Genomic DNA, 25,345 nt, shown 5'->3' with positions numbered 1-25,345 from the left:
GTTGGCCTGGACAGTTTCGGCGGGAAACCTAGGGCCAACCCCATTGGCTGTTAGCTTACCTGGCCAGGTATATAAGGAGGCCAGGCAGCCCTCATTCCCCAGTTCACTTCCCCTTCCAATAAAGAGCTGAACTCACACACCGGCTGGCGTCTCTCTTGCGTCGGACCCACTACACAATAGTAGGGACTTTTTGTTTGTTTCCATCCAGAAGACACCCATCTTTAAACATTTTAGTTTAATCATGTTTAAATATTAAGGCAACTAGTAATTATGGTCTACCATTTTGAAAAACAAACAAAAAAGACTGCATGTATATCTTTTGTTTTGCATTTTGTTCTCTGTTTTTAAAAATGGTATTTATAGAATAGGAATACTAAGCTTGTAAGCCGCCCTGAGTCTTCGGAGAAGGGCGGGATATAAATGGAATTAAAATAAAATAAAAATAAAATAAAATAAAGACAAGCCAGGTGATACTATTCCTTCCCTCTCACACACTTATTCTTTAGACACTTCCTATTGTCTCTCTCTGCCTTTCCTTGTCTCATGCAGCAGATTGCCTACAGATCAACTACTTTAACCTGACGACTCTGTAATCATTAAGAGGTGAGCAATTTCATAACAGTTGATTGTACTTAGCATTCTAGGAGCTCTTCATATAAATATAATTTTACCTATTGTCTCTCTGAAAGATGCTTCCCATCCATCGGCAGCTCCAAAGGCATCTGTCCTAAATATTAGGAGCAAGTTGTTTGAGGAACTCTTAATAGGAGAAGGAAGGATTGCACCACAGAATTTCCCAAGTAGTGGCGAAGCAATGTTTGGACCATCATACACTGCAACGTAGTCTCCGAAACAAGATGAAGAGACGTCAAGGTGAAAGCTGTTGAATCTATAAAAAAGATTTAACACACATCTATGCAAAATAATACCTGCAACTGATATAGGTTTGGTAACTAGTACCTACTTGTGAAAGTTATGAATAAGCATTTTAAATGAGGTCTTTAAAGAACACCTAAATTAGAAAAGACTAATGTAAAGCATGGTATCTTTTATATCTGCAGTATAAGGTACCTGAGGCACAAAAGAATCCTGGTAGAGCTTTGTGTTATATAAGATTTTTGGGGTGATAGTAATTATAAATCCAAAATGAAGAACTTGTAGCTCGTCAAATATGGCTAATACTCCTAGAAAGTATAATCAGTTTGGCTACAGTTGAAGGATACAGAGAGTGGTAAGTGGGCCGAATCAAGAGGGCAACAGGTTCCTCTGCCCTATGATACTGGCTATAACCTCAAAGAAATAAAATTGATAATTTTATCGAAAGACCCTGGGTAAGACTGCTTTTTTATTTGAATTCAACAATCAGTACAGTTTTGCCATAATTATAGGAAACTCTTAGTAAATTACTTGTTAAAAAAACAAAACCTAATTTTTACTAAGCATCCTTTCCCCCCAAATAATGATATTTCACTAAAAATTGCTTTTGACTTACGTACTTGAGTGCCACTATTTTATTGTTTCCAACAATTATGTGGTATGAACAGTTCATATTGTGATGATACTTGGTGAATGAATATGTAGGACTTTTGATTTTGCCACTGGAGACATTAAAAGTACCACCACAAGCTTTGATGAAAAGAGAGAAATGAAAAATTATGACTGTTATAATTTTCCAAGAAACATGTTTGCCAAATAGTCACATATGTAGTACATATATGCACTGGAACAATTCTATTTTTTTGGTATTTGTTTCAAAGTTCTTACTTATTCACAGATGCAAGCATTTATTATAAATCCTAGATTAACATTTCTGAAAAATGTAACCAAGAAATGTAACCAGACTCATCAGTCGTCAGAAACGACTTGAAGGCACAAACCAAAAGACATTAACCATTAGTAGATCTAAATGAAGTTATCTGTGGATCTGATGATGGGATAAATGACATAATAAAATTGTTTAATCTTAAAGGCACCACAGTTTGTTCTCTTTTTTTCAGCTGTGCATCAATTACCTTAAAATGAATGTGAAAATTTAGTCATGAATAATGTATTAATTTAAATCAACTTTTTTGGGGATATAACTTCGTAGAGGTATTTATAATTCTGTTTATTATATATATTCTGCCTATCCTATAGGAGTACTGATAATCCTCAAAACAACCATGAAACAAACTAGCTAGAATGAGTAACTGACAATAGCAGCCTGTGAATATCATGATTTACAGGGAGGTTGAATCTCTACCTAACATCTTAATCACAGCACCCTTTTATTTTGCCTTTCCAGTTAAACCAACAAACAAGTGCTTAAGATAAGCTTTTAGAAATAAAGTACAATTAACAATAAATACTTAAGTTACAAAAAAACTGATTCATATAAAATATAACAAATCATACCAACAATTAAGAAGATATCTCATTATTTAGATACACACATACAAGAAATAAATTGTAAGCTGAAAATCTGTGAAAATTAAAGTTTTCAGTAAATGAGAAAATGTTATAAAGAAGGGGCTAATGCAAAAATTCTCAATGGGAAATATGTGCTGTACTGTATTTGCCAGAGACCATGCATGATTTATGTTCTGATCAACCAAGATTTAGTTAGAGCAAAAGAAGACTTTCCTTAATCATTGGGTTCACGTGGGTTGAAATGGCCATTTTAAATGGTTTGCTGGTGAATATTTCCTATCTCCCTGCTTATATATACAATTTCTGGGATTGCCTTTATATACAGTCATATATATACTGCACCCTTTGGCTGGGGGCAGTAGCAGGTTTTAACTTTTCAAAAGAAGCACAGTTGAATGATTTTCTACTTGCATGAATTTTTAAAGGTGAAAGTTAATGTCCTCTGCTTCAAGATCCACTTAATAACTTGCAATGGCAGAAGCCATAGTACATTCAAGCAAGCTTCTTTTTCATTTCCCACAATGACTTGCCAAGTCCAAGACATAAAGCTTTATTCCGTTTTACAACTCAGTAATTGTACTCTGTTTTATAATCTTGACTTGGCAAATCACACTTTGGCCCTCTTGACAAATGGCTGAAACCCACAACTATCCAAGTTTTAAAGAGTAGTCATCACATTAGTTAAAAACATTTGCAAAAACTCTTTTAAGGACAATGGCTATCCCAGCTTTCTGTCTTCATTTTCAGCTGTAATAGGGTAGGGTAATCTATTGAAAACAGTTTGAACTGCTTGGAATTAAAGGACTTGAACTCAAAAAATAAGAGAACAAGAGAACTTGTTAAGAATAAAGCTGATTAGCAACAATGTTAATTGCTGGAATCTGCTTTGGAGGGGACAACCAATTTAATAAAAAGCTTCTAGTCATGAAATGTCATAAAATCAAAGGTCAAGCAGCAACCAATTTGAGTGAATTATGAAAGACTTTTTCAAGTGTAAATGAATATTGTCACATTTTGTTGTTATTCTAGCCAGTAGCTATTAGAGTAACTTACTTTGAACAAAGATTGTTTATATTCATAGGCAGTGGCTTTTTATCAGAGAATGTATTTTCTAATATTCTGCTTATTTGATAAATGAAATAGTAGTTCCACATTTGTTACCAGATTATATATATATATATATATATATATATATATATATATATATATATATATATATATATATATGTGTGTGTGTGTGTGTGTGTGTGTGTGTGTGTATGTATGTATCTATGTGTGTGTGTGTGTGTGTGTGTGTGTGTGTGTATAAACTCAAAATGTATAAACTCAAAACAGCAAATGTACCTAACAAACGCTCCTATTTTCCCCAGAACAACCACCCTGTAAGGTGAGTTGAGCTGAAAGAGAGTGACTGACCCTTGGTCATCCATCTGGCTTTCATGGCTAAGGTGAGACTAGAACTAACAATCTTCTGCTTTCTAGACCAGTGCCTTCATCATTAGACCAAACTGGCTCTCATATATATTTACCTGAATTAAAAGGAGAACTAGTCTGGTGTAGTGGTTAAAAGCACTGGGTTGTAAAGCTGGAAATCATGAGCTCTCGTTATATTTTAGGCATGAAGCCATATGGGTGATTTTGGACCAGCTGCTGTCAGTTGGAGTCAAGACTGACTTTTAGGCACAGAAAAAATAAATAATAGGAACACTGTCACCATCAGCTGAAAAGAACAAATCTTTTTGATCTTTGACTAAATAACAGTGTTTCTCAACTTTGACATCTTCAAGTTGCCAAGGTTAAGAAAGATTGCTATAGAATGTTCAAATTAGTTTCACTACCTCCACTAAGCTGATTCCCACTTTGAACTGTTTGTTGCTTCTTCTCATCTAAAATTTCTGGCTTGTTTACTCTAATCACCTTTCCCATCTGTTTTACCTCACTTCTCCGCTGAACTGTCACTCTATAATCTCATTGTTAAAGTGAGTGCTTTGGACACTCATTTGCTCTTCTTCTTCTTAGCACCCCTACTGTCTATCACTTCAAGCCAGTATTATTTTTGTCTATACTGTCTAGGAATTTACAGAAAAAAATTGTCCCAAAATATCTGAAAAAAATCATGTCACAGAAGACTGGTTGAATCACTTTTATTGCCCTGATGTTCCTCCCACTGAACCAGGGCTGCCAGATGTGGGTTGCAAAAAGCAGATAATTACCAGATAGCAGCAAAGAGATACAGAATGCTTTAACTCTTTGCTGCCATCTTATGGTTGATTGTATTTTTGCAACCCAGATTTGATAACCCCAGTCTATTTCTGGGATGAAAGAGAAAGCAATATGTTTCACTTACCCTACTTTGCTGTTGCCTTTAAAATACTCCCTCTCTCCCCCCCCCCCCGCCCCATTTATACCAAAACAGAATTTTTTTAAAAAACCAATATCTATACAAGATTTTTCCAGAGTTGTGTTAACGCTGTTTTAAAGACTCATATGGGGATTATTGAGGAAATTTACCAACTTATCAACTCAAATTGAACTTGAGTTCAACTACAGTCTGCCATTGTTATTGCAATCTTGTTTTGTGGACGGAATAGCAAATTAAGCTAAATGTTTTGGCTTGTGCCTACAAGGAAAGCATTTGTGGCAGGTTAGTAACATTTAATAAAGTCCCAGAATGCATATTCTTAAAAAAAGCTATAGTATGAATTGTTTGTACAGTAAATTTCTTTGTCATACAATTTTATACTGTTAGAAGTTAATAGGATGAAATCAGCCTGGAAAAATGCATTCTCAAACTTACAAGGAGTTTTACTCTATTTATGTAATGCCTCATTAAGTACAAATGCTGGGCTAGGCAGAGTGTTGGAATTTTGTGTTACTTATCCATTGTTGGATCAGTAAGAAAGGGTCTTTTGTTAATTGTCTTTCTATGTTCAGAATGATCACTATAAGTCAATGATTACTTCAGTAACATAAACTGTACTACTACTATATTAGATAATTGTTAAAACCTCTGCTTTAGGTTTACCACATGCTGAAGTTGCAACTTAAAAATAGGCTGCATCAGACTTTAACAATGAAGTTCATTATTCCTTAAAAAGGAAGAATTTTAAAGAGGAAAGTGTATCAATATTTTCTGTAATGTGTAACAGATTTCAAGAACATTTTGGGAGATGTAGTTATTTTTTAAAATTGAGCCCATTAAAACAGCAATACAAAAATAGAATGAAGACTGCCTTATTAACTAATAATTTGACAGTTGCTCAATGCTATATGTATACAACTAATAGTGCAGTTGTCTTTACGAAATAAAGTATAGTAACAAGATTAATAATTACATATTCAGAAAGTTTACCCATACTTAAAGTTGAGAGCTAAAGAGACTTAATTCTGAAACAAAGTTCAAAATTTAGTTGCACATAGAGGTTGCATGGATTAATCCTTGGTCCCAGTTCCCTTTAACATCTTGATCTCCTTTCTTATTTAGAAAAACCCATTAATGATATGAATTTGTAACCTCTTATAAAATTTGATTGTTTCACTTCCAAAGTGCTAAATTTGTGCCTACCCACAGATTACTCAAAATGCTATATTTGTGGCTACTCACGGATTACTCTATAACCGATCAAAAATCCAGTGCCAACAATATGGGAGTCTGTGTAGAAATTTAACAGGGTAGATCCAACAATGCTGATAGGACTAGGGATTTTATTTCCACAAAGTGTCTGAACAATTGTACTCCTTTTAAAAATCTTCACTCCATCAAAAGCACAATATTCCAAAGCACTGTGAGCTGAAATGGAGAACAGTTTATCAGTATCTTGTGGATCTATTTATCTCCTATCCTAATGCTTCTTTCCAACCATATTATAGAAGCCAAGTTTATAGTAATGATTAGTGATCATTACTAATAAACCAATTGCAGTAAGGAATAAAATAAATGAAGTACGTTTTCCATTTTAAAAAGGCTTCTTTGTTTCTTAATTATATGAAGGGCTTCATATGATTAAAAGAGTTTGGTCCTCCCAATATCCAAATATGTAAATTAAGAATTTGTTTGTGTGCCATGCAATTAGGTCCATATGTTTGTCTTTAATGTCCATTTTTAATACATGGACATATATTGTGAAAGGTAGAAAGAGAACAAATGAGACCTCAAAAACATAATTTAAGAAAATAGAAGAATATTACTAAATAAGTAACATTCACTCAATAATTTTTTTCAGAAGCTCAGTCCTACTTTTATTTGAATGCCAATATTTCTAATAATTGATTGCCATAGAAATTAGTCATACAACTAACTTGTGATCCAGTGTTTTCAGTGGAAAAGTCACAAGTAATGTTGAAAATGGACCGTAAGCACTTAAAGACTGTGATGTAACAGAGAATAAAACATACTGGTGAACATTTCTTGCCATATCATGATTTTACTGCCTCAATTACTCATAAATAAAAAAGAAAGTGATTTAGTGTTTAAAGCTCAGAATGGTTTGCATTTTAACCAAACCCAGCTTGAAATGTACTTTGCAGAAAAAAGTCAGGAAGTATAGATAATTTTTGTGCTTTTAGTCATACTGGCTAGGAATTGTAGGAGCTATTTTGCACTTCCATGGCTCTCTAGCTTGGGGAATGCTAAAGAGCCTTGGTGGAGCAGTGGGCTAATGCCTCCTTAAGTAACACCAGCTGTCTGCAATTAGTGCAGGTTCGCATCCCACCAGGCTCAAGGTTGACTCAGCCTTCCATCCTTCCGAGGTAGGTAAAATGAGGACCCAGATTGTTGGGGGCAATTAAGCTGACTTTGTAATAATGCTGCTTGGGGTGTGTGTGAAAGCCCTAATAAGCAGGCATATACATAGAATGAAGGCTACTGCTAAGCTTGTAAGCCACCCTGAGTCTTCGGAGAAGGGCGGGATATAAATGGAATTAAAATAAATAAATAAATAAATAAAAATAATGGGATGTGAATGAGGTTTTAAAGAAAACATTTAGCCTAAAGAACTAACAAAGAAAGAATAATGTATTGGAAAACAAATAAAATATCCTGGTATGGAAGACTTCTTAGAAGGGGATGATTTTTGTTTACTTCTGTAACAGTTGAAAAGGGGGGAATCTTTCTTTGTGGATAGAGACAAATTAACAACAGTTATTTTTGAATTCAACAAGCGTATGTTTAAAATGCTTGTTTTTAGCAAGCTCTCTTACTCTTTGTACTTGTTTTCAGAGAAGAATTATGTTCCCTGAAAATATCTTTCATAGTAGAAGGAGCTCAAATATTTTGAACTATGGTACTACTAAGCAATCAAATCTTGCAACACAGGTAATAAATAAAGCTGATAGTCTAGTCATAACTGCAGAAAGACCACATTAAATAAGAATATTAAGCAGTATTGTCTTAATTTTTAAAGAATTAATCAATTTATACTTCATTTGAAATGCTAGACTTTGGATGGACTGACCTAAGAGTCAGTTCCATTAAACTTAGTACTTAGGATTTATTTTACAGGTATTTTAAATATACACTCACTCATCAATAGATACCAATGCTTGATATACATTTTTTTACAAATCCACACACACACAAACATGTGCACACATTTGTGATCCCCCCCATAATCAATATTATTATCAAACAAAAATAATATAAACTTCATAGGCCCCCCAGCTAGGCTGTTGAGAAAATCCTTTTAAATTACTCAGAGTAAAAATATTTAATAGATTGAACTACCATTTTTAATGAAAATTATGCCATGGCTTTGACCAGTTACTGACAGTTTGATGATTGCATATGGAATAATCTTACATAGCTTTTCATCACAAATATTTTTGTTCACTTGCACATTTGCTACTTGTTTCTTAAAAATGAATATATATTTTCAAATATTAACTACTGAAATGTAAAATTAAAATCTTGGCTACTTACGCTGCAGGTCAAAATTTTCAAAGTTTAGAATTACAACATCCTGAGATCCTGCTTCCAAAAAATAATTGCAGTTCAAGTTGTTGTCATATTGGCCAGGGAAATTAGGAGAAACAATGCGACCAGATGATGCTGTTAGATTTGCTCCACAACCTGCAAGAAAATATAGGATCCCAGAAATCCAATTAATTGTACTGAAAAATAATTTAAAAGAAGAAAACTACTAAGCTTCAAAAGGCCAACATTTCTGGTTATGAGGGTGGAATTTCAAAGAGATCTAAAAATATTTTTTTTTATTTTTAAAATTAGGGGGAAGAAGTGCAGGATGTGCTAACCATTGTATTCACTAAACAATTTTTTCAAATGCTTTAAGTTGCAACAAAAACATACAAGTTTCCCACATTTGGGTTGGTGCAAAGACCAAAATGAGACTGTTTTGGTCTATGTACAGAGTAAACTGGGGCTGTTCTAAACAGAAAGGCTTCAGCAAGGGGAACAGGAAAAATGGTAAAAGATGGTGGGAAGAGTAAGACTAGTGCAGGAGTTGGCAACTTGAAACAGTGAAAGAGCTGCTCGGAACCAGTTCCCGCACAAAAAAACCCAACAACCTGGGAGCTGCAAAATGTGCATGCATGCACAGAATAGGAGGCTTGATTGAAGAGTGGAGCCTAAGACGAGACATGCACCAGCCCTGCCCCCTGTCCAGCTCTGGTATGGACGGCTCCGCCATCCTGACTTCTCCTCCCCTCTGAAAAGACTGCTCCGAGGGAGCGGAGGAGGCCGACAGGGAGAAGGAGCTGCTGTGGCAAATCTTCTGAGGCTGCTGCTCTCAGCCTCTTGCGGGATTTGGGGGTTTTGTGGCATTTTTGCATGCAGTTTACTTGGGGGCGGGGAGGAGGAGGAAGAGGAAGTGCGGAGCAGCCAGTCAGAGCCCAGATTGTTTGCTGAGAGAGACAGAGAAGGAGGGAGGGAAGGAAGGAAGGAAGGAAGGAAGGAAGGAAAGAAAAAGAAAAAATAAAGAGAAAGAAAGAAAACAGTTGCCGCTTGACTCGTGGCTGGCAGCTTTGCGCAGGCAGGCAAGAGGGGCTTCTCCCTCCGGGGGTGGGGGGAGAAAGATGCATTCTCCAACTGGCTCTTCCTTCCCCTTCTCTGGGCTGGGCTGCAATCTTGTCCCTGCATGTCGAACTCCGGCAGCTTGCCGACCTTGGCCATGGTTAGCTGATGCTGATCTCTCAATGCCTTCTTCTGCTGAGGGCTTCTGTGTTGATCCTAGGGATGGGTCCCTTAGGATGGGTTGTCTCCAACGTGGCTTGCTGGCAGGCAGAGGGGGGGGAACGTGGTTCCACCAGGGCATGGATGCTTGGTCTTAACCCCAGAGACTTTTGGCTCTCTCTTTCTCAGCAGCACATCTCACCCTCGTCGCCACTATTATGTTTCAGGATTGGTGAGGCATTGATGAGGCAAATGGTGAAAACAGCAACACGTTTATTAGGTTAACACAAAAGCGGCACAAACCGTCACTAAGCTTCTATTTATATGGACCACTGCTAGGCAGTGGCCAAGGGGATTAAAGCAGTCTTTCTCATTCAAAACACAAGTAACAACTGGAGAGAAGCAGTCTGGAGTTTAAACACACTAGTTACCTAACAATAACGGTTTCCAAGTATTTTACACCAATATATAACAAGTAATTATGTCTATCTAATGGAATAACCACTCTGATGTAGTGGCTAATGCATCAGGTTAGAAACCAGGAGACAGTGAGTTCTAGTTCTTGCCTTAGACCCAAAGCTAGCTGGGTGACCCTTGGGCAGTCATTCTTTCTCAGACTTAGGTAAGAGGCAATGCAAACCACTTCCAAAATCTTGCTAAGAAAACTACAAGGAGTTACCAGGAGATGCCCATGCAGTTGACAGGAGTCAATAATGATTCAAAGGAGCAAAACAAAGCAAAACAAAAAAAGGAGATACAGTAAAGGCTATTTCTTACTGATATATTAACTAGACAATTAAAGATGAGTCTCACATGAATCTGTATCAGCAACTTCAGTCTGTCATGAGGCAATAGGAATCATTTGACTCAAGAGCAGATGACTGATGTGGTTGCTATGCTGAGGTCATTCACCCATTCATTCTCCAAGTCTGCTAGAATGGAAACCTGGGGTTTTATTTCATTTGCCAGGAAAAGAAAAAAATCCTGCATTGAGACAACTAATTCTTTTCAGAAGAATGATAGAGTTGAAATAAACTTATTGGAATATTTATTTTTATTTTTTAATGCAAGAAAGGGTTTTTCCCCCTTTTTTTAAGGAAAGGACATTGTTTTGGGAGGCCTTTTTATTATATATTTATGTATTCTAGAAGAATTATCAATGCTAGTCTGTAACTTAGAGATGCTGAAGGAAGTTGATGTTGGTATCCGTTATTTAGGTCACTTACAATATAACGTATGAATATCCTGTTTTAGTAAAACAATGGGAGGGGCTGCTTTGAATATGAAATTAGTTTCCAATGACATTAAAGGAGGCTAAGAAAAAAAGTTGCTTCTTGCACATTGGATAATTCAGAATAGTATATAATTGGGTCATGTCCCATTACTGTTACATTTATTGGGTTATCTGAGGGAACACCTGCTGCCGGCATCAAGCTCCCTTCGTCCAGTGCACTCCCACAGGGAGGGTCTTCTCAGGGTACTGCCGGTAAGAGATTGCCAGCGGACAACACCCAGGGATAGGGCCTTCTCAGTGGGTGCGCCTGCCCTTTGGAACCAGCTGCCTGCGGAGCTTAGGACTGCCCCCGACCTCCGTTCATTCCGCCGGGACCTGAAGACCTGGCTCTTCGAGCTCTCTGGCCCAGGCTGAGAATTTTAATTTTAATTTTAATTTTAACTGGGGTTTTATTTGTTCAGGGACGGATATTTATTTTATTTTTATTTTTATTTTTATTACATTTATATCCCGCCCTTCTCCGAAGACTCAGGGTGGCTTACAAGCTTAGCAGTAGCCTTCATTCTATGTATATGCCTGCTTGTTAGGGCTTTCACACACACCCCAAGCGGCATTATTACAAAGTCAGCTTATTGCCCCCAACAATCTGGGTCCTCATTTTACCTACCTCGGAAGGATGGAAGGCTGAGTCAACCTTGAGCCTGGTGGGATGCGAACCTGCACTAATTGCAGGCAGCTGGTGTTACTTAAGGAGGTATCAGCCCACTGCTCCACCAAGGCTCTTTAATTTTTTTAACTGTTTTTAACTTTTGTATTTTTTGTTTTAATCACCCTGTAAACCTCCCTGAGTCCTTCGGGAAAGGGCGGTATATAAATATAATAAAATAAATAAATAAATAAATTTTGGTTTAATTAGCAGTATTGAACAATTTGTATAATTTTGGTCATTTGCTATGTGATGAAGAAATAAATACTTTTAGCAGTACTGAAGCTGATTTTGAATTTTCAAGTTGTCCATCCCTGGAACAGAGAATGACAGCCACATTTAATTATGAGATGCTTTATATGGGTGATTTGCTTTTTAAGAAGACTCAAGAAAAGCTCTCCTTTAGAGCTACTTTATAAAGTAACTTGCCTCACCAAAAAGAACAAAGAAATGTTGCTTTGCTGCCTCCTGCTGCTTTATGTATTTCAGAAGGCCATCAAAGCAACAGGAATTGCCTTTTCTTTGAAAACAGCATCACCTCCGTGCCTCATCATGGAAAATAGCTTTGTTTGTGCAGCATAGAAGCAGCCTCGCACAGGACAAGTTTTAGAAGAATCTAAGCAGATTCCATAAATCAGGCACTGCAGAAATCTGTAGCAGACTCTTTGTACGCAACTACCAATACACTTATACCTTAGGAACCTACATCATCTGTCAGTCAGTTTTGGGAATAGAAACTTAACCCAGCTTTTTTCATGTCTTGGTGCTGGATTTAATGAATAGCCAAATTCATATATTGCTGGCAGTACCAGATTAAATTACTGAAACACAGACAATTTTGGACTTAGGGTTATTTACCAATTTCTTTATGACATATCTATTAAATTATTATCTGATATCCTGGACATCTAAACGCTCCTGGATTTGATTTCTTATGATACAGTTTGACCACGAATTACCATATTAACATGGATCAATTATGCAATAAGCCTGCATCTGTACATCAAGTCAGTATCTCAGTTCATAGCTATATATGATGATCCTATGAGAAAAATAATTGGAAAGGCCCTGACATGTGCATTTCACTTACCCTAGGGTTACACAGTGAAACCACTCAATACCAACAGCAAACCTAGCAAGATTTCAGCTTAATTTTGTTTCTGATTTAACCATGCAGCATTCTAGAACATTTAAACAATATTTATTTGAACAATCTTTAGGAGGGAAGAGGTAGAGCTATCAGGTCAGTAACACACATTTTTGTAGCTCTTTCCGATGTAACTATATTAGTTTTTAGCAATTTTTAATGAGACTTTCTTTTAAATTCAGTTATACTATTTTATATGAGATGAATGTGAAGGCAAAAGCACAGATAAAGGATTTTTTGTGGACTGGAATGTTATGGGGATATGAATGTCATCCTTTTATTTCAAATAAATTTAATGCCTTAGAATCTGCCCTTCAAACAGGCAGATATTAGAGTTCTTCTTATCTGTTAGGGAAGAACTAAATGAGATTCCAGGCCAACCCAACTAATTAAACTAACTACCACCCATACCAAACAAAGGCTATCATATTCTGGCTATGTCATGAGAACTGACTCACTCAAAATATCAATCATGTTGGGAGAGATCAGTAGAAAAAGGAGAAAGGGACGCTCTAATATCTCTTCACTGGACACTATGAAGCAGGGGTGTCAAACTCAATTTCACTGAGGGCCACATCAGCATTGTGGTTGCACTCAGGTGGCCAGGTGGGTGTGGCCAGGGTGGGTGCGGTCTACTGGGTGGGCATCGCTAGAGTGCATGTGGCCTACTGGGTGGGCATGGCCAGCTCTACATCATTCGCGTCAAGGGTACCTATGGGGGGCTGGGCAGGAGTGGGACAGATCTGAGGGTCTCTGGCAGAAAGATGGGACCCGGGCAAGTGCCAAGGCATGGTCCACTGGAGGAGCCTCACTGTTCCTCCCAGGCCATGTGGGGGGGGGGCTGGACAGTGGCATGGAGGTCAAATGCCTAGCCCAGCCCTCAAGCACCCGGAGCACTAAACCCAGCCCCAATTCCTCAGGGGTGCACCCAGCTGCACTTACCTCCTCAAGGCTGCTGCTGCTGTGCTTGCTCTTCTTAACCAGGTTGCTTATGATGGGTACGAGGGCAAAGTCAAGAGGGAGGCCCACTCCCTCTTCATGTGAGGAGACCTGGCTTTGTATCCAAAGCTTCCTTAGCAATAGGATGGGAGACCCCCCCAGGATAGGCCGGGAGGAGGGGGCAAGGGGATGGTGAAAGGTTAGCAGGGAAGGACTAAGGCAGGAATTCTCTCCGACCCTCCCTCTCCTTCCTTCCTTCCTTCCTTCTTCCCTCCCTCTCTCCCTCCCTTCCTTCCTTCCTTCCTTCCTTCCTTCCTTCCTTCCTTCCTTCCTTCCTTCCTTCCTTCCTTCCTTCCTTCCTTCCCTTCCTTCCTTCCAGTGGTGGGAAAATATTTGAGATGAGGGAGGGAGAAAAACAGGCAAGAAACGCCGCTGTGGAAGTTTCATCCTTTGTGAGGAATGAAGAAATGCATCATCACCTGTGGCCAGCACATGGCCCTCGCCTACTTCACATATCTTGGTGGGCTCTGGGGGAGGGGATGCCATAAGCAGCATGAGAGTCGATGTTACCTGTGCAGTGTTGCCCGGCCGCCAGCCTGCCCGGTTTGGGCAGGCAGCGGGGTGCTCTCCTCACAGTACTGAGAGGCTGAGCCGGGTGGCATGAATCTGAAGAGAAGCGCAATGCTGCCCAGCCCCTAGTCTGCCTGAAGTAGGGAGGGCCATGTGCTGGCCACTTCCAGGCAATGGTGCATTTCTTCATTCCTCACAAAGGGTGATACCTCCCCAGTGTGCGCCCAGTGGGCGGGGCTAACATGGCAAAGGCTGGTCTCTCGCTGTTTCCAGACGGCCTTGTGAAGCTAAGACTGAATGTGTTTCAACATAGATGGCCACCACGAAATTGTACATTGGCTCCCGGCCAGCCTGGGCCAGGGCCAAGGCAGCGGGGGCCATTCCCTCACTGTTTCCAGGATGGGTTCGCGGGCCACATGAAACCACTTTGCAGGCCGCATCCGGCTCCTGGGCCTTGTGTTTGACATGTCTGCTATAAAGGATGAAATTGAGATGGCCATGGTGGATCTGAAGGAGGCAGAGCTAGAGAGAGGGGCATGGAGGGTGCTGATCATTAGAGTGGCTGAGAGTTGGACACAACTGAATGACTGACAAGGACAACCAGACTTGAGGGAATTAAAACAAGGTTAAAGATAAAAATCGAAATCAGAAAAGAGAGAGAAAACAGAGTTAAAGAACAATCTTTAAATGTTACTGGACTCATGGATGTCATCGAATAAGAAAGCAAATAATGATGTGTATTATGATGAAATCATGTACATGTTATAACTTATCTACATCAGATATTCTGGTATAAGGGCATAACAAAGGGATTTAGAAAATAACACTGTACATATTACTTACTGCTTATAAACGACACAGAAAACCCACGTGCTGAGATGTCCTGTGACTGAAACACTATAGTCATCACATTTCCTGGAGTAACTATAGGACCTGGAGCTGAGTTTCCACACCCAACAGCTAATATGGTACCTTCCTGTTCTTTATTCTTTCCTCTCAGTACCTGGAGGACAAAGTTTTAATATCTAGCTAAAGCATTAGACTGATTTTCATTTACACTGACTTATATCCTGATCATTAGATATAAATGAGGTTATGATAAATATTTTACCAACTCATCTAAGTGGCATCCAACAGAATGATACTGAATATATCAAAACATTCACAGATTATTCACTTCTCACAAAATCTAAATCTTTTTTATAGCTGTGGATCACAAATGCACGCAATAGGAAAACTTTATACCTGGTATCTTTAGGGTTATATGACATTTTACATATCAGAGTGTGTACATCTTGAACCATTTGCCAGTTCAAAATCTCTGTCCTTTTTATTTATTTTTAAAGTTAGGAATAGATATATGTTGGAACCTTCCACCTTTTCTTCATCCATCTATGTACTATCTGTTTTTCTAAACTTGAACTTCAAATCTTTATTTGGTCAGTCCAGCACATAAAATACAGTAATCATAATAACTTAAAATAGAAGAGCAGAGAAAAGACACACACACACACACACACACACACACACACACACACACACACACAAAGATACGCTAAAATGTTTATCGTTAACAAACATAATAATGGAATTTAAAATACTAATCCAATATGTTGTGAGTTATATCCTGTCTTTATTCCAGGAACTCAAGGCAATATACATACTACTACCTCCTCCATTTTTTTCTCACAATAACCCTGAGGTAAATTAGATATGAGGATAGACTTGAAAATGAGCTTCCCTGTTCCTAGGCCAATAGCTTAATTATTATATCACAACCAAACATAGAACCAGAAAAAACTATGTAATTCTTTTTAAAAAAAGAATTACTGATTTGTACTTTGTTTGGCTTACAATAGTGTTATAGTTCTGCGCCAGTAATTCAGTGTAACTGATAGCAATGGGGTATAAATAATTTCTTGCTTGAAGCTTCACTTCCTAACTCTGTAACAGCCTGTCCCAAAGACAAATTATGTGAGTGATTCTATACCATAGAAGAAGTGGGCAGGGAATGAAAGGCTGCTTCCTAGGGTTATAAATCATCATTACCTTCCCAAATACTTACAATATGATCTACACCCACCTTGCAAAATTATGTGCTTAAGTAATTTCTTAAATGATATACTTCTGAATTCTTTAGTTTATTCTGTTTGCCTTATTATGGTAAACCACCCACTATCTTTGGAGGTGAACAGTATATAAATATTCATTAACACATAATTATTTTAAAATTCAGACAGAACTTCATGTTCTGATATACTTTTGAGGCACAGGAAAAATTGCTCACAATCTTTTTATGTTAAAAATAGAAGAATAAATTAAAATCTTCATCTCTATTTATAAAAGGAAGATTTAAACACAAAAAATGGCTTGGTCATGTGGGTATAGTTTCAAAGAATGAAATAGCAAATGCCATTTCAGCCCCTTCATTTTTTAAGCAAAGCATAGTTACTCAGTTTCTCATGACTTCCTACATTTTGATAAATTATGTTTGCCCTTTAGCAACAAGTGGGAGCTATGTACTTTTGTACAGTCTGACCATTGTACAGTTTTGTACAATGATAACCAAAGTATGGCAAATTTTTGAGAAATCTAACAGCTGTTAGGAATCATGAACATCCCCTACCCTTCAAGTAAAATGAAATATAGATATATACACATACATATATACATACACACATAAAAAGTGGTAACAAATTTTGAGTTCTTTCAATATTTACCTATAAAATTTTCCATATGAATTTTCTTTAGAACTAGCTTAATACAGAATCTGATGCCAAATCTTTGTTCCCAAATTAAGTTATGCTTGGACTAATAGCAATTACTCAACTTCAAGGGAAAGAAAGTCAAGCTGCCCAAAAAGAACTTATTTTATTGTTGCTCTAGATACAATAGGATAAAATTTGGCATCTGATCCAAGACAACAAGTACAATCCCAGATGCAAATGGGATAGTGAAATGTAAAATGGCAGATTCTCTAGCATATTCTAAATTTAACCATATTCTAAATTTCACCAAATAGACTGAGAGATGAAAGAGCCAAAATTACTTTCCTTCATCTACACAGATATTTGGGGAACTGGGGATATGTATAAGTGCTGTTCTCTCCAAACAGCCAAGGAACTTTGGATGACGCAGAACTGAAACCATTTTATTCCATTAATTTCATCTCAAAGAATGCCACATTTGGGGCCTACAGCTATGGAAGCACAACCAGCATCACAGTTATGCCTGCTGAACTTTGAGTAAGCACATGAACTACACTGACTGCAAATTTTAAAAAGTGTAATCTCAAAAAACTTGAAACTGAAGGATAAACTAGATAGTGATAGACTAAGAAACTATCCATACCTTCACATAACTATTCTGGCAATGTCCATTATTATCTGGAATCTGGAAATTCTGATCAAAGATTATTTCAAAATGTTTGCTCTCATGGGTAATTATTGTCCATGAGCACCTGGTGTTATTGGGAAAGTTTTCTGGCCAATAAGGAGAAGTTATGGTACCATTTTCTTTATGAAGTATGCCACCACATCCTGCAAGAATAAGGGATGATAGAATCACAGAGCATGTTTTAGTTATGTAGGCAAATAAAAGACTGTAATGCATAATAATACCAATAAATTTTATAACTAAATAATAAATATATACCGTATATACTTGAGTATAAGCCGACTCGAGTATAAGCCGAGACCCCTAATTTTACCCCCCAAAACTGGAAAAAGTTATTGACTCGAGTATAAGCCGAGTATAAGTATAAGCTTGGCCCCTTCTTAGCAACATACCTATCTATATTCTGTGCCACCACGAGCCGCTCGTTGACTCTGGCAGCATCCCGGAGCTGGCTCGGCCGCGGTTCGCAGGGTCCGCTCATCAGGCTGCCAGGCTTCCTGGCAGCACATCCCGCAGGGAAGGTCTGCTAGGGAGGCGGCAGTCAAGCGTTGTTTCCCTCCTCGTGCGTGTGTGTGTGTGTGTGTGTTTGTGTGTGTGTGTGTGTGAGACCTGCGGGAACGGCTGGTAGAGGTGGCGGCAGTCTGGCGTTTCCCCCCCTCATGCATGTGTGCGTGTGTCAGACCTGCGGGAATGGCTGGTAAGGAAGCGGCGTCCCCCCCTCCTGTGTGTCGGGCCCACGGGGCTTGACACACAGAGAAACGCAAATGCCGGACTGCCACCACCTTTACTAGCCATTCCTGCGGGTCTGACACACACACACACACACACACACACACACACACACACACATGCACGAGGGGGAGAAACAACGCTGGACTGCCGCCACCTCTGCCAGCCCTGCAAGCCTCTGCTTGCAGGGCTGGCAGAGGTGGCGGCAGTCCAGCGTTGTTTCTCCCCCTTGTGCGTGTGTGTGTGTGTCAGACCCACGGGAATGGCTGGTAGGGAAGTGGCATTCCGGCATTCCCCCCCTTCCTGTGTGTCGAGCCCACAGAGAAACGCAAATGCGGGACTGCCGCCACCTTTACTAGCCATTCCTGCGGGTCTGACACACACACACACACACGCCGCCGAGCTCGGCTCCTCGGCAGGAGGGGCAGCCCCCGCCACGCCCCCCTCCCCTCCCGGCACGCAGCGCCGCGCCGCTGCCGCCGCTTCCTCCGGGCAAGTCGGGGGGGGCTTGCGGGGCGAAGGCACCGGCCGGGGGGCAGGCAGGGCGGGAGGGTGGCCGCGCAGCTCAGCGCCGCCCCGAAGCCACAGCCAGCTGCCGCCGCCCGCATCCCAGCGGAGAGAGCCTGCCCTGCGGAGCGCGCTCGCTCGCCCGCTGCCTCGCCCGGGACCAGCGGCGCCGCCCCGAAGCCACAGTCAGCCGCCGCCGCCCGCGTCCCGGCAGAGAGAGCCTGCCCTGCGGAGCACGCTCGCTCGCTCGCCCGCTGCCTCGCCCGGGACCAGCGGCGCCGGCCCGAAGCCACAACCAGCCGCCGCCGCCCGCGTCCCGGCGGAGAGAGACTGCCCTGCGGAGCACGCTCGCTCTCTCGCCCACTGCCTCGCCCGGGACCAGCGGCGCCGCCCCGAAGCCACAGCCAGCCGCCGCCGCCCGCGTCCCGGCGGAGAGAGCCTGCCCTGCGGAGCGCGCTCGCTCGCTCGCCCGCTGCCTCGCCCGGGACCAGCCTGGCCCGAACGAAGGGACAGTTCTTTTTTTTTGTTCACTGGAGTATAAGCCGAAGTGGATTTTTTCAGCCCAAAAAGTGGGCTGAAAAATTCGGCTTATACTCAAGTATATACGGTATGTTAAATGTTTGTTAAGCATTCAGAATACACTTGCTTAGTCCCACGCAAGGGACAAATCTTATTACCTGTTTCAGCCTAGCCCAAGGCCATCTAAAGGCAGTAGCCACAGCAGTGGCAGCTCATATTTGTGTAAATTTTTTGGCTTGCTTTATTCTTTGTTAGCAAGCCAAAAGATTTACACACACACACACACACACACACACACACACACACACACACTCTTGAAAATAGTTTTTATTTGAAAATTTGAAAACCATTTTGGAAATAGTTGATTTTTTAGAAATTAATTATATTCTGAGAGTTTTTGTAGATTGTGTAGATTTTTACAGGAATTAATAAAACAAGGAACATACCCCAAAGAAATAAAATGTCTATTGTAAAACATGAAGTGCTACAATTTCATATTCAGGTTTCTAAAAAAAAAGCTTCTACTGGCTATTTCTACTTTTCAATTAAGTAGAATATCATCATCATCACTATTCTGACAGATTAAAGAATCCTTGGCAGCAGCACAATTTTAAAATAATACTAATTGCCTGTAAGGAAAAGTACTATTAAAGGGTAAAAGAATTAACATAGTAGTTCTTCATATGCAAGATGGGTTTACAATAAGGAAGACTTCTATAAAGGAATTCTTGATACGTTTGATAAAATAAAAAATATTCTTTAACATAGCCATTTAAAAATATGATTCTTGCCTCTGATTTATTGAAGTCTATTAAAATGGAAAGGATTTTATACCCCAAAAATAGTTCTACATATAAGAAGGAAAGAAATGATTATGGATCTCTACTAACCTAAAGAATCTGTAATCCATGTAGCATTGAACCCATCTCCTTGCCCAGAGTGGTTAGAATGGAAATGTATTAACATCTTATTTGAACCAGACTGAATGGTGCCTGGGGATGTAGTTCCACAGTATCGTCCTATTACAGGGGAAATAGGAGATCCACCATTCAAAATGGTGAGTGAGGTCCTCATACAATTCCTTCGTGTTTCCATCCTGAATGCAACAAAAGTAAGCTATGGACATAAAATAAGAGAAAATTAAAGGAATAGTTGTAGCTATATAAATACAAGCAAACAAACTATTACTACTCCAGTCATATCTGATTCTAGGGGTCAGTGCTCATTTCCATTTCTTAGCGGAGGGAGTCAGTATTGTCTGTAGATGTTTTCATGGTCATGAAGCCAGCATGGCTATATACCTGGTATAAACAGGCACATCTATTTATAGAAGACAGGGGAAATCTGGATTGTTTTTTAATCACAAATTCAAAAGAAAAAAAACCATGCTATATCTACATTTGTAGACTCAGACCTAATGTTTGACCACCATTTTATTTCACATATTGTTACAACTATTTCCCAAGGATTTTTATTTGCAAATATTTAATTTATATAGGGAAACAATATACTGTAATATGCTCAGAACACTTAATTCAATATCATCCCTTTTCCATTTGACAAGGATGTTTAAATAAAATCAGCATTAGCCATATTACATACAGCACATATACTCTAACAGTAATATTATTTGTCTTTTGTTAAACTTACTGCTTGGAAAAAATGGCAGCTAATGTTTGAACCCAACATAACTTAAACAATTAGATGGTAACCATGTGCCCTCCCCACATTTCCTGTCTTTTCTTTAGGTGGCATACATATACTTCCTTTTCCAATTTTATCCCCATAATATTTGTGAGACAGACTGGAATAAGAGAGATCAAATAGTCCCAAACCACCCTACAAACTTTCATGATGAGAATGGACCTGAAGTTGAGTTCTCAAATCCTAATTCAAATCATTATTTTAATCAGAGGTAGGAAACAAACTCAGCTTCCTAGCCTTGTAAAGACTGGAACCAGTAACAGATATCCTATTTCACATCCAGTTCAGGAATAAATTCCTGGGCACCAACAATGGTGGAACTGAAGAAGAACCTTATACATGGCAATATTGAGACAGGCAAGGCAGAATAGCCACTGGATGTTCCAAGGTTAAGATACATAGTTCACAAAGCTCAAGGAGAGCAGAACAGTTGCAAGAGTCAACACTGTTGTTTGACAGGCTACTCCCCCAGGTGCTGCTTGATTAAAGGGATTATTCTTCCTTCTAAATCAGGGGTCTTCAAACTTGGCCCTTTTATGACTTGTGGACTTCAACTCCCAGAATTCCTCAGCCAGTGTGCCTGGCTGAGGAATTCTGGGAGTTGAAGTCCACAAGTCATAAAAGGGCCAAGTTTGAAGACCCCTGTTCTAAATGTTCCTCAACAATTCTCCAACTGCATTTTTGGTCTCTTCAGGTAAGTGAAGAATGTCAGTTGGAGACTATTCTCAAGGAAATGTGAAAAAACAGACTGCATGAGTTTGATTCTGGCAAAGTATGTAAAATGAAGAAAACAACTATTTGAACTGTAATAATCACTGGGCATCTAATAAAAAATAAAAAAATCAGGTTTGCTGGTCTGGAATATAAAGATCACTTGTTTGAATTGTTGTTTTTTGCCTAAATAGTTTTTCCTTTGGTGCCCTTCAGAAACACGAGCTTTTGATTTATATTTTTTGCTTGGGAACTAAAACCCATATATACAGAGGTATGAAACTTGCATGGCCTACTAAAATCAAAATCTCATTTTTGTAGCACACATCAGAAATTAAAAGCCTCCTTGTTCTCTACCAATGATTGATTACTCACATTGATGGTATGTCCCTCTGGTGCTATCAAGAGCCAGGAACAATGAGTAGAACTATTGTAAGGATGTGGGTAGTTTGGACTTGAAATAATTCCTCTTTCAGCTTGTTTCACACCACCACATGCTAAAATGAAATATGAGATATTTAAAGAAACATTGATGCATGAGCAGGAGTCATGATGATGTACCAATGTCATATAATTTTCTAGGTGATTTTGTAATAAAAAGTCATTTATATTAAAACATTAGTAGATGTGAGGTAATTACTATATGTGGGAATGACTTGGAAGACAGGTGGAAGAGCCACAAACTAGAGAGTCAGACAAGTGGCAAACAAGTCTAAAGAGTCTCTCTCTAGTTTCTTGGCCTGTGAAGATTAGACAAGTCATTTTAGATTTGCAAGATTCTATTAATGTAAGTTTTTTTGTAGGCGTGAGCTTAAATGGACTCCAGAAGATGTTAGAGGACAGAAAGGCCTGGAGAAATGTTGTCCATGGGGTCGTGATGGGTCGGACATGACTTTGTAACTAACAACAACAACATTAATGTAAGTTTACAATAAAATTAGAGCTGGTATTTCTGGCAGTGCTTCTTGTCTGGACTACCTCAAAGGTCAATAAATCCTATGTATTTTTAGGGGTACTATATCTGATAACGGTTAAGGTTCTTTCCCCTGTCCAGGTCTGTGACTCTAGGAGATAGTGCTCATCTGTTTCTGAGCTGAGGGAGCCAGGATTGTCTGAAAACACTTCTGTGGTCACATGATCAACATGACTATATGCTGAGGTACATGGAATACTATTATCTTTTCATCAAAGTGGTACCTATTTATTTACTTGCATTTGCATACATTCAAACTGCTAGGTTGGCAGGAGTTGGGGCAAGAACAGGAGCTGAACCCATCATGTGGCACTTGGGTTTTGAACTGGGCTGTCAGTTTTCCAGCTGACAAGCTCAGCATCTTTAATCCCTGTGCCATCACGCCCCTTACTAAATCTGATAAGAGAGGCTTTGAGTCCCATCAGTTAAAGAGCGTCAATCAGCAAAACCCAGAAGACAGGCCTTTTCAATTACAGTGCCAACTCTGGGAACTGAACTCAAGGGAACATCATACCCTTGAGACTGGATTGGACCTAATCTTACCAGCTTTCCATAAAGTTTTAAAGACCTGAATTGTTCCCAGACATGGGGATAAGTAAACTACTAGGATTGTTATTTTATTGTTCACTGGGTTTCTCTTGGTGCCATTACAGGGTTTTATTTTGAACTTTATTTTTCTATAATGAAATCTTATGATAGCTATTGTAAGATGGGCAGTAAACAAATAATGGTATTTATGCCTTAAAAGACATAATTGTTTTAAGGAAGTTGTTCATTAAAGCAGCTATATCTTTAAAGCAATTCTTTAAAGAAGTCATACCTTATTTTCAGGCTCATATGGAAACTTAAAAAAAAACGGAACTGATTTTTTTGTGTCCATGTCTGTTCCAAAGTACTGTTCCTAATCACATTGAACACAAATGGTACATAATGCAGTCTTTATCTGCTCATAAATATATAATAAATTAGTTCCTATGTCATGCTGTCTGAGCATAATGTTCCACAAACAGGAACAAAATATTGTGACAGAGAATTTCCTTACCCATCTTATTTCAAGTGGAATAGTATCTGAAGCAAATTGCTGAACACAGCCAAAATGCATTATCAAATTTATGAAGTAGTATTATTTAGGCATACAAGTCCTTAAAGGTCTTATATATTGTGATTTCTTCCCCTCAAATTTATCCATACTGCTACTTATAAGCTGAGCTGCCAAAATCCAGATGACTGCTAGATGGCAGCAATGAGAGCATATGAACATTGTGGCTACCTGGATTTTTGCAACACAGATTGAATAATCTGCACTAGAATATTTAGATAATAAAATGTCTTGTGAATGCCCCATTTATCTTACCGGAAGATGAGTAGCGCATAATGAATCCTTTGTCTGTATTTTCGCTGTTACTCAAAAATTGTACCCAGATTTGAGAAGCTGCTATTAGCAGTGGCTCTAGAGGTGGCCTGTGTCCACATAGTCTGTACAAAAGCTCTCCATCACTGCCTCCTATATAAAAACATGTTATGAAAAATTTGAAGCTATTAATTATTCCTGCAAAACATATTTAAGAGGGATTGTCTTCCCTCTGAGAAGCACTTTACCATATCAAGATGGATCACCACATCTTTAAAAGGCAAAGTTTCTTATTGAAGAGGTTTGTAGGCCAATCTACAACTTGTGATTAAATACAATTCCAGATTATGATCAATTACAATTATTCCTCTTTTTTATCCTCCCATCAAAGGAGACTAGATATAACAAAAAAGTGGAAATGCTTTCAAATTCCAACAATTGTGTTGTTGTAAATTTTTCTAACCATACCTTTGGTTCATAATTGTTGATTACACATAATCAACAAATTAAAATTCCTCTAGTTTAGATATATTGGAAACTGGTTTGTTTTTTAAGTAGATGCTTCCAATATCTTTCTTTTAGGCTGAAACATTAAGAGAAGAAAACACACTGTAATTTAAATTGGGGTAAAAATAATGAAATCCATCATGAACCCTGATTCTGCATCTGTCTCTCTATTCAAAGTTATAATCTCTAATTTTTATTTCTAAACAAATACATTTATGTACAATTGTACATAAAAATACATCATGAATGACTAGTTATACAAATGTAAACAGCCATAATATACCTTGTCGAATGTCTACATAATCATTCTGGCAATTAATATGTTGTTCTAAATGGAAGTCTTCTACAGAAAGGTATATAGTTGTGGTGGATGGCTGTGGATTTTGGATGATCCATTCACAGTTCAAGTTATCAGTATAATTGCTTGTGCCATCATAACCAGGAGAAGTAAGGTTGCCATTGTCTGAACTAAGCAAAAGTCCACCACACACTGAAGAAAAAAAATTGGAGAAGGCAGTTGTTATTAGACAAAACAATTATAATATGAATATAAGTATCATGTATTCAGCACTTATCCTTGTAGGCAGTAGATACCAATCTACTATTGCAGCTCAAGCCAGCATTTTTTATACCACTGGTCCCATAAGTCAGCGGTTCCCAACCTTTCTGACTTGGCAGCCAGGCAGGAGGATAGGAGATATTTCCCTGTGGGTAGTAGACGGGCACAGGCAAGTGTGCACAGCTCCATTTGTGTGAGCGGCAGGCAAGCATAGATGGGTGTCACTTACACGAGGGGAGCTTAGAGCTTATATCCACC

General features: G+C 38.9%; 1 protein-coding gene across 1 annotated transcript in view; it reads right to left on the bottom strand.

The window, feature by feature from the left end:
- CUBN (cubilin) overlaps positions 1 to 25,345 on the bottom strand; it is a gene marked incomplete at its 5' end in the record, with an annotated part of 199,548 nt that overhangs the window by 23,405 nt on the left and 150,798 nt on the right. Inside the window, 10 exon segments of the mRNA XM_081346267.1 lie at positions 672 to 889; positions 1,497 to 1,626; positions 6,014 to 6,199; positions 8,327 to 8,476; positions 14,975 to 15,134; positions 17,483 to 17,670; positions 20,173 to 20,398; positions 22,073 to 22,194; positions 24,025 to 24,174; positions 24,812 to 25,018. Of these exon segments, the coding sequence (XP_081202393.1) occupies positions 672 to 889; positions 1,497 to 1,626; positions 6,014 to 6,199; positions 8,327 to 8,476; positions 14,975 to 15,134; positions 17,483 to 17,670; positions 20,173 to 20,398; positions 22,073 to 22,194; positions 24,025 to 24,174; positions 24,812 to 25,018 (1,737 nt within the window).

Source organism: Vipera berus (assembly GCF_964194415.1).
Source record: "Vipera berus genome assembly, chromosome: Z".
Taxonomy (NCBI): Eukaryota; Metazoa; Chordata; class Lepidosauria; order Squamata; family Viperidae; genus Vipera; species Vipera berus.
This window is presented reverse-complemented; position numbering and strand designations above follow the sequence as displayed.